The 10,643-nt window shown below is 47.9% G+C and overlaps 1 protein-coding gene across 2 annotated transcripts in view; it reads right to left on the reverse strand.

Moving 5' to 3' along the window:
• Positions 1 to 10,643, reverse strand: part of NINJ2 (ninjurin 2) — a 100,800-nt gene that overhangs the window by 38,864 nt on the left and 51,293 nt on the right. The window contains exon 1 of one of the 2 annotated variants that reach the window (XM_037744574.1): positions 6,112 to 6,455. The exons of the other annotated variant lie outside the window; for it this stretch is intronic. Coding sequence (XP_037600502.1) covers positions 6,112 to 6,123 — 12 coding nt within the window. The 5' untranslated portion in view covers positions 6,124 to 6,455. Of the gene's footprint in view, positions 1 to 6,111; positions 6,456 to 10,643 lie in introns of those variants that run through there. 2 annotated transcript variants of the gene reach the window in all.

Here is a 10,643-nt window from a genome sequence, read left to right on the forward strand (position 1 = left end):
TTAGTAGAGATGGGGTTTCACCATGTTGACCAGGATGGTCTCGATCTCTTGACCTAGTGATCCACCCGCCTCGGCCTCCCAAAGTGCTGGGATTACAGGCTTGAGCCACCGCGCCCGGCTAATCTTGAGTTTTCAAAGGGTGAAAACAAGATCTGTAGAAATTTCTCTGAACTCTCAATTGTTAAAACACTCCCAATTCCTTTGATAGGGAGATTTCTGTCCCTTGAAAGATGTGTCCACCTTGACCGGAAGGCTTATTATTCAGCTGTCTCCTCCCTGGGATTTGCTGTCTACTGCATTTAAGAATCTAGTAGAAGAGCCAGAGCATTGTGAATGCTCAGTATTTGTTGAATAAATACATGAACTGGGTTTGCATCCTCATTTAGAATGCATGTAACTAGGTAGGTGTTTTTTGTATTATTTACTATGAATTTAAAAATATATATTTTGACAAATTAGCTTTTAAAAAATAAAACAAATAACCAGGTGCAGTGGCTCACACCTGTAATCCCAGCACTTTGGGAGGTGGAGGTAGGTAGATCACTTGAGCCCAGTTCTTTGGAGACCAGCCTGGCCAACATGGTGAAACCAAATACAAAAAATTATGTGGGCGTGGTGGCGGGTGCCTGTAATCCCAGCTACTTAGGAGGCTGAGGCAGGAGAATCACTTGAACCTGGGAAGTGGAGGCTGCAGTGAGCCAAGATCAGTCTGAGCCACTGAGTGCAACTCTGCCTCAAAAAACTAAATAAATAAAATTTTTCCATGGGAATAAGAGAGTAGAGCTAACCCAGTTTATGTATCTGACTTGATAAACATCATTTTAAGGTACTGACATCCCCATATGAAGCTAGTAGCAATCCCTTAATTAAATAATCATTTGATTAAGAACAGATGTGTCCGCCTGTAATCCCAGCACTTTGGGAGGCCGAGGTGGGCGGATCACGAGGTGAAGAGATGGAGACCATTCTCGCCATGATGAAACCCCGTCTCTACTAAAAATACAAAAATTAGCCGGGTGTGGTGGCACGCGTCTGTAGTCCCAGCTACTCGGGAGGCTGAGGCGGAAGAATCGCTTGAACCCAGGAGACGGAGGTTGCAGTCAGCCGAGACTGCGCCACTGCACTCCAGCCTGGCAACAGAGTAAGACTTCGTCTCAAAAAAAAAAAAAAAGAACAGATGTGTCCCTTCAGATGCAATGTCCTGTGTGGTGATGATTGAGGAGCCCCGTGCAGAAGGCGTGCTGGAGGCTTCCACACTCAACAGTGTGACACGGGAGAACGGCAGTCAGACGTGGATGATCGACTCCAGAAACTCCTCCAGAGCGGCTTTACTGAGCCATCATTCACACACCACACAATTCACCTATTTAAAGTGAAAAACTAGTGTAGACTAGTCATGCACAGCAGAACCATGTACATGTCCCCGACAGAATAGGAGTTTAAAAACTGCTCCTTCCCCATAGATATTCTGCGAAGTGCTGCTCTCGCGGCTGGCAGGCTCCGCTGTGTGTAATGGGGAGAGGGTTGAGGCACCTGCTGAAATCTGCATCCAGGACACTGGGATGCCCAGCCGTCCTCCCACTTCCATTCCTGAAAACTGGCAGCTAGGCTTATACCTTCCCCCAACATTTATCCCCTGACAGAAGTCCAGAAGATTCCTATCCGAAAAGACTACCTCGGGGCTGGGAACAGTGGACATGCCTGCAGTCCCAGCTATTTGGGAGGCTGAGGCTGGAAGATCAATCACTTGAGCCCAGAAATTCAAAGCTGCAGTGAGCTATGATTGCACCACTGCACTCCAGCCAGAGAGACAAAAATGAAAAATAAAAAAGATGACATAACCTAGAGAGACAACATTAAAACACCGACATCTGGAGTCCACTCAGCAAAGAAGATAATACTCTACATTTCTGCAGTGAACTTGCCCAGTGGATGAGCTCCACACATGCACGTAAAGCTTAACATAACCTTGAAGATGAGGGCTTTGTTTTTTGAATGGGTTTTATATTAATACGTTCAGAACTCAAAAAATTCAAAAGGTACAATGAAAAGATCCACTCTCTTTCACGACTTATTTCCCCTTCCAGTAAGCTTTTTAGTGCCTCACTCTTTAACATACACAGAAAGCCTACATGAAAGATGGAGACCAAAATAAAGAAACAAGAGACGGGAGAGAGAGAGAATGTAGGAAGCAGAAGAAAAATTCAAAAAAGAAAAAGAATAATAATATCTCCAGAGAAAAAGGAACGCTATTCCATCAATGAAATAAGAATTGTGTCCTGTTTTATTTATTATTTTTAATAACTACTAACAGAAATGGGGGCTTGTTATGTTGCCCAGGCTGGTCTAGAACTCCTGGCCTCAAGCAATCTGCTGGCCTTGGCCTCCCAAAGTGCTGGGATTACAGGCACGAGCCACCTTGTCCAGCCAATATTTATTTCAAAAAGGAATATTTGGAGATCAAAGAAAAGATAACTCTTGGAAACTAAAAATATGAAGTTAAAAATATAAAAATTAAAAACTCAAGCTAGAAAAACATTGATAAAATCTCATAGAAAGTAAAACAAAAAGATAAGGAGAGAAAAACATTAGACACAAAAGACAAAATTAAAGAATCACGTCAGAAGATCCAACATTGTAACACTGAGTGTTCAAGATGGGTTGAACAAAGAAAAGAAAAAAGACAAAATTGCTAAATAAACATTCAGATTTTTTTTTCTAGAGCAGAGAACATCAATTTTGGTGTCAAAAGGACTCAGCAAGTGTCCAGTATAATGAACGAGGACCAGCTCACCCCGAGGCACATCATTGTCAACTTTAGGAACTGGAGGTCAGAGGGAATCTAAAAACTTCCAGATGTGAGCTCCAGAGGAGAGAGAAGTGAATGGCGCTGGATATCACAGCAGTCGCGCTAGAAGCTACAGTTCTGTACTCAACCCACTAGCAATCACGGAAAGACGATTTAGATAAGTTAGTCCACAAAAATTTTCCTTCCTTTGCTCACTTTCTTAGGGAGTTACTGGCAGATGTGTGCCACCAAAATCAAGGAAGAAGACACGGAACCCACAGGACTGTGGGGCGAGTTGCTTTGGCACTAAGCAGAACAGAGGGGATAGGAAGAAACATTGGAGCAAAGGAAGGGAGGGAGAGAGGACGACACTTTGTTTTCTGCTGTTGTTGTTGTTGTTTTTTTTTGAGACGGAGTTTCACTCTTGTTACCCAGGCTGGAGTGCAATGGCGCGATCTCGGCTCACCGCAACCACCGCCTCCTGGGTTCAGGCAATTCTCCTGCCTCAGCCTCCTGAGTAGCTGGGACTACAGGCACGCACCATCATGCCCAGCTAATTTTTGTATTTTTAGTAGAGACGGGGTTTCACCGTGTTGACCAGGATGGTCTCGATCTCTTGACCTCGTGATCCACCCGCCTCGGCCTCCCAAAGTGCTGGGATTACAGGCTTGAGCCACCGCGCCGGGCCAGGACGACACTTTGAATTGAGTCCATGGAGAATGGAGTCAGGAGACCAAGAGGGCAAGTAGAAAGACTTTGGAATTACAATCTCAGGAAGAGTTCCTGGAACCATGGCAAGTAGTGGCTTTGCACCAAATTAAAAAAACAAGCACAGAACCAAAAAGACAAGAAAGTGCAATATCCCGAGAAACAGGTTCAGCTCTACTCCACGAGCCTGCTGGGTTACTCAGCCCAGGTGTTGACATAGGAAAGCCGCTAAGAAAACCCCTCTCAGGTGTGGCCATTGGCTGTGAGTGAGTGATTGACAGTCAGATCCGGTATGATGCTTGGCTGGGGGAATGCTGAGCTAATGCCACCTTTCTCAGTAGAGCAAGCATTCTGCCCCAGCACTCAGGAAGCAGGTCAGGAGGAGATATCCTGTGTAAGAAGCTCCAAATTGCTTTTTCAAGCAGAAACCTACGGCCCATAGGACTGGGGGTGGAAGGGGAATGGGGATGAGAGGAGGCTGGGGGCCCACTGCGGGGTGGAGATAGGAAATCACATCCTCATTCTTGGCAGGAGCAAAGTTGTCTGTCACATAGTTTTCCTGGCTCCAGTCCTTTGGCAGTCAGCCTCCTTCTTTGTGTTGGGGGTTCCGTTGACTTTCCAAAGCAAGCAAATTTGAATGGCAGCTGGGGTTTAAAAGGAAAAAGGAAATGTGCTTGGAGGAGCTGGTGTCCCATCCGGGCCCTCTGTGTGCTGTGGATGGATGGAGGATGAGTATCCAAGGTCTGGATCCTCCCTAGGAGCTAGCGGTCATTATTTTTGAATTGTCCACCAATTGCATGGCAACCCTTAAGAGTCTTTACCAAGCACATCAGCCCTCCAAGAATTTATATGATAGAATCCCCAGTCCTTTAGACTATCTTCAGGAATCTTATCCCATTACCTAAGCAACGACAAACCCTACCATCATCCAACGGCTGTCCTTGCGAAGGCTGACCATAGTCATCAACTCTGCAGCCACAACTACAGCAATAAAAGCCAAATGTTACCCTCGAATAATAGCAGACGCTCAATACTGTGCTTATTACCTGCCTGGCACGTTTCTTAGTACATATTTTAATTCATCTAATTCTCACAACGACTTCATGGGGTCAAATACAATTTCAATCCTCATTTTACAGATGAGAAAGCTGAGACATAAATGAGACATTAAATGAGATTACACAACTAGCAAATGGCAGAACTGGGAGTCACACCCAGGCAGCCTGGCTCCAGCTCCTGCCCTTTAGCCACTGTACCCAAGCCATGACACAGGGGCAGCTTGGTGTCATGACAAGGTGTCAGCAAACAGTTCTGCTAGCTAATCCCATCTCAGCCCTCACTAGCCAGCTGACTCCAGCTAAATACTATCACTTAGCAATGGGTGAGGTGCCAGAGCCAAGGCGCCAGAGGAAATGACCTGGATCCTAGGTCCTGCCACCTGGAAAAGAAGGACACTGATGCTGATTGAACGCTGAGTGCGTGTCAGGTCCATGTTTAATCTTCCCAGCCAGCCTGTGTGACCTTAGGCAAGTCACTATCCCTCGCTGGGTCTCTGTTTTCTAATATGAATGGACCACGTGCTTTCTGGGTTGTTGCTGTTCAATGCAATCTAGGCAACACTCGCTCACAGAAGAATTACTGCATGCACACCGTGCTACACTAGGTGCCGAAGAGGCCACAGAGATGAGTAAAACGCAGACCTGGCCTTTGCAAGGCTCACAGCCCAATTCTCTTTTCCATTTTGTAAGTCCTTGTGAGCAGAGCAAGGCATTATCCTCCTTTTGAAAAAAACAATAGGGGAATTGTCCCAGCTACTTAGGAGGCTCAGGCAGAAGGATTGCTTGAGCCCAGGAGGTCGAGGCTGCAGTGAGTAGTGATGGCACCACTGCACTGCAGCCTGGGCGACAGAGTGAGCAAAACCCTGTCTCAAAAAAAAAAAAAAAAAATGCCAGTCACGGTGGCTCACACATGTAATCCTAGAATTTTGGGAGGCCGAGGCAGGCGGATCACCTGAGGTGGGGAGTTCGAGATCAGCCTGACCAACATGAAGAAACCCTGTCTCCACTAAAAATACAAAATTAGTTGGGTGTGGTGGTGCACGCCTGTAGTCCCACCTACTTGGGAGGCAGAGGCAGGAGAATCACTTGAACCCGGGAGGCAGAGGTTGCAGAGAGCTGAGATTGCACCATTGCCCTCCAGCCTGGACAATAAGAGCAAAAAATTCCGTCTCAAAAAAAAAAAAAGGATGTGGGGAGAGACGTTTGGCCATGGAAGGTCACACATTTTAGATTGTGATCCCAAGCTGCCTCCGAGTCTGGGCCTCTTTCTGCTCCCAACTGTCCTACTCTCTACTTCATCTTGGCATCACTGGCACCAAAAGCTACAAAGTCCATTTGGAGGTCTAACTGTCCAGAGTCATTTCCAACATTCTGCCTTCCCCATCCTGACGAGCACACATGCACACGCACGTTGCTGGACACCCAGAAGACACAGAATCAGTGCTTTGGCATGAGTGAAAATCAGCCCCTCTGGCAGCCCTCCTCTCCTGCCCAGTGCCCAGCAGCCAGCGCCCAGTGCTGAGCTGGTGAAGGTACCGTGGGCAGAGGCACACTTACCATATACATCATGACTCAGATGCCAATTGCTGACTTGGTACTGAAGCCTCTTGCCCCACCAAGCAATTACTGGAGAACAGGAAGTCTCAGCAGAAAATGAGGTCAGCCTGGAGGCTGAGAGGAAGAGGGTCAGCAAGCGCAGCCTTCTGCTCCCGTGGGTCCCCACAGCAGCCAGCCAGGGCCGCGAATGCAGCAGGCGCCCACCACAGCTTCACTGGTGGGTTAGCTGCCCTGAGCTACTCTGTTCAGCACAGCTGCCAGAGGGGGTTACCAGGCAGGGGCTTCATATGTGGCTCTAGAATCCGAAGGAAATAACTTCAGCTCAGCCTTGTGTAAGCAGAACTGGGCGATGACAGGAGAACCCCAGCAGTGGAAATCTACTCTTTAAAGAACTCTGCGTTACCAAATTCACTTCTGCATTCCATCCTAAGAACTTCCTTTTCTATGCCCTAAGTTAGGATAGAGGAAGAGGCACACCATCCCAGGCCTTTCTTCTTTTTTGTTTAGGAGTCTTGCTCTGTTGCCAGGGCTGGAGTGCAGTGGCATGATCTCAGCTCACTGAAACCTCTGCCTCCTGGGTTCAAGCAATTCTCCTGCTTCAGCCTCCTGCGTAGCTGATTACAAGTATGTGCCACCACGCCCAGCTAATTTTTTTTTTTTTTTTTTTTAAACAGAGTCTCATTCCGTCACCAGGCCCCAGGCTGGAGTGCAGTAGCGCGACCTCGGCTCACCACAACCTCCGCCTCCCGGGTTCAAGCAATTCTCCTGCCTCAGCCTCCCGAGTAGCTGGGACTACAGGTGCACGCTACCATGCCCAGCTAATTTTTTTGTATTTTTAGTAGAGACGGGGTTTCACCATGTTGGCCAGGATGGGCTCGATCTCTTGACCTCGTGATCCACCCGCCTCGGCCTCCCAAAGTGCTGGGATTACAGGCGTGAGCCACCGTACCTGGCTCCCAGGCCTTTCTTGAAGTAGCATAAGAGTAAAAAAGGATTTTAGACATCATTTAGTCTAAACTCCTCCTGGTCACACCTTAGGAAGCATTTCCATGTAGATATTCTTCCCATGCCCACCATACCTCTTCCTTGGCAAATAAATAACCTGCTCCCAAGGCTAGAAGTCAGAAGAGACAAAAACTTCCATGAGTTTCCAGGAAGCGAGGCCACTATTACTCATTGTAGGAGGTTGTCCCTCCAATATCTGTTTGATCTTCTTGCAGGATTGTAGGATTTTTGACTGGAGGCATGAGCACTTGGCCAAAGCCAACATTTCCCAATCTCTCTTGCAACGGCATGGCTGTATGATCAAGGTGTGGCTAATGAGAACTTAAAAAGAATTGTACCCCTAAAAGGAAGGCACATGTCTTCTCTATCCCCTCCCTCCCTCTTTTCCTGGCTGGAATGTGAGATTGTGGTGAGTGTCTTCAATCATGTGTATAAGGCACATATCCCAGGAACAGAGCAACAGCCTAGAAGGAGCCTGGGACCCCAACACTGTGGAGATACTGGGTTATCCCTGGACTATCTTCATGCAGACTGTTACACACAGGTAAGAAATAAACTTTCATTTGGCCTAAGCTGTTACTATTCGGAGTCTTGTGTCAGTCCAACCTGCATCCTAACATAACACTCTTTGGGGTGTCAGGGCAGTCGCAACCTCCCATTCCCTGAGATACCCCCAAGTCCACACGCCTAGGAGGTAGCCTAGTGACATTATATCTGGTCCAAGAATGTCTGGCTCAGGCTGAGTAGGGTATGGACAGGAGTCCTGCCCAAGCAGGGCCAACCAGATTCTCCCTTCCATTCATCTGGAACTGAGATTCACTGTTGCTATTCAACCTCCACGGACTTCATGAACCAAGATACACCTGGAGAAGCAAAAATGAGAGGCCAGGCAGCCCCAGAGAAGCAGAGGGAAGCAGCTGCCTGGGTTGGTGGGGCTTGAGGTTCTGGTCCAGGACCTTGGATGGCCTCCCTGATTGGCCTGCCATGTGGTTATTGGGAGAGATGGTGACACTTTATGATAAACTCCCTCTTTTGGTTTCAGATGCTTTAGATTGATTTCTGTCACCTGTAACCCAAAGTGCCTGAGTTTCTTCTGATCCTTGTAAAGATCTGTGTGATCTCTAAAGCCAGGGAACACATGGGACTGCAGCATACTCTTGGCACACCGGGTCCTCTCCATCACTGCAATCTTAGAAGGTCCTGAGGTGTCTTGCCAGGCACGGTGGCTCACGCCTGTAATCCCAGCACTTTGGGAGGCCAAGGCAGGTGGATCACAAGGTCAGGAGTTCAAGACCAGCCTGGCCAACATGGTGAAACCCTATCTCTACTAAAAAATACAAAAAAAATTAGCTGCGCATGGTGGCACGTGCCTGTAGTCCCAGCTACTCCAGAGGCTGAGGCAGGAGAATCACTTGAACCTGGGAGGTGGAGATTACAGTGAACTGAGATGGTGCCACTGCACCCCAGCATGGACAACAGAGTGAAACTTCATCTCAAAAAAGCAAACAAACGAAAAAGAAGGTCCTGAGGTGAACTAGGTGGATTGACAGATTGATCGCCTGATCGGTTGATTGCTGATCAATCCATGGATATTCGAAGAGATGCTAAACAGGCCTCATGGAATCACAGAATCAGGGTGAAAGGGACAAAAGGCATCAGGCAAGGTGTGACCAGAAAGGCTTAGTGATATGTCCAAAGCATGCAACTCAGTGGCAGAGTTTCAACTGGACCCCAGCCCAGCACCCCCAGATTCACTCCTCCTCCCGTGCTGTCCCTGGCTGGCCCAGTTTCGGGGTGCTCTGATACACCAGAAATAGTTTCCCCGTGCTAATGAGCAAACTCCCTTTTACAGCTATGTCAAATCTAGCATATCTGTGTCTCCTAAGAAAAATGCAAATTTATCCTTTTCTCCTTTTTCTGGGTCTTTCTCTCTAATTCTAAATCTCAGGCATTTTAAAGAATAAATGGGCCAGGCATGGTGGCTCACGCCTGTAATCTCAGCACTTTTGTAGGCTGAGGCAGGTAGATCACCTGAGGTCAGGAGTTCGAGACCAGCCTGGCCAACATGGTGAAACCCTGTCTCTACTAAAAATACAAAAAATTAGCTGGGCATGGTGGCAGTCACCTGTAGTTCCAGCTACTTGGGAGGCTGAGGCAGGAGAATTGCTTGAACCTAGGAGGCAGAAGTTGCAGTGAGCCGAGATCGCACCATTGCATTCCAGCCTGGGTGACAGAGTGAGACTCTGTCTCAAAAGAAAGAAAAGAAGGAAGGAAAGGAAGGGAAGGAAAGAAAGAAGGAAGGAAGAAGGAAGGAAGGAAGGAAGGAAGGGAGGGAGGGAGGGAGGGAGGGAGGGAGGGGACAGAGAGAAAGAAAGAGAGAGAGAGAGAGAAAGGAAGGAAAGAGTAAATGGCCTTTCTTCTCTGAAAGGGGCAATGACTGTGCCTCCACCACGTGCCAGGCACCATGCTGGGATTTTCTTTCCAGGTGCTATTCATTTAAGCCCTTCCAGAAGTTGTAGGTATGTGGGATGGAGAAAGGCCCAGCAACTTCCCAAAGCACGTGGCTAGTAAGAACGGTGCTTGGGAAGGAGCCCTGCTACCCCAGCTGGAAACCCAGTGTCTTACACAAGGTCATACTGCATCCTAAAGACCATCCTTAGCGATAGTGGTTGCCTTTACTTTCTGGCCTTCTCCACAGGCACCTGCTCAGCAGGGCTTGGTTTGGGTCCGTGGGTATTGGGCCCTGAGGCCCAGGGGGCATGGTGGGGAGCGTGAAGTGCCTGTGTGCCCACAGGGGGCTCAGCAGATGGCACTCTTCCCTCACAGTCCTACGGGGCCTGGCCTCCCTCCCTCCCTCTTCTTCCCCTTGCATTTCCTACTTGCCTCTGACCATGTCTTCCTCCTCCATCCCTAGCTGCTCTTTAGTACCTGTGCTCTAAGAGGATTCCTGCCTCCCTCTTACCCAGAGAAGTCACTTAGTTAGCTCATTTTTTTCCTAAAGAAGGAACAAAGGCCTGACACCTCAGGGCTCAGCCTGCCTGTTTTTTAAGCTGTGTTTGCACCCAGAGCTGGTGTCTGTCTAGCTCAGGTTCCCAGAGGCCTAGGGGCAGGACCATGTCTTCACACGCCGGGCACCGTGCGTTGTCAGCACTGTGAAAAACCAACAGCTGTTATAGAAAGACAAGGAAGCTGCTGGCTCGGGAAGGCTGTGGTCCCAAGCTCAAAAGATGCAGGCTTGAGGTCTTGACTGCTTCCATTTAGCACACAAGCCCGTGTCCCTGACACCAGCCACAGAGGCCCTGCAGGGTCCAGGAGGATTCTGCACTCCCATGGTCTCTCCAAAGAGTCGGGAGAGCGGTGTGTGTGAATGTATGAGGTAGGGCAGGACCCCCTCTCTGACTTCATTGTGGATTATAGAAATAATAATCCACAGTTATCTTTTCGTTGTGATAAACAAGTGATTCTTTTTTTTTTTTTTTTTTTTTTTTTTTTTTTTTTTTTTTTTTTTTTTTTTTTTTTTTTTTTTT

This window comes from Cebus imitator, unplaced genomic scaffold, assembly GCF_001604975.1.
Source record: "Cebus imitator isolate Cc_AM_T3 unplaced genomic scaffold, Cebus_imitator-1.0 Scaffold179, whole genome shotgun sequence".
Classification (NCBI taxonomy): domain Eukaryota; kingdom Metazoa; phylum Chordata; class Mammalia; order Primates; family Cebidae; genus Cebus; species Cebus imitator.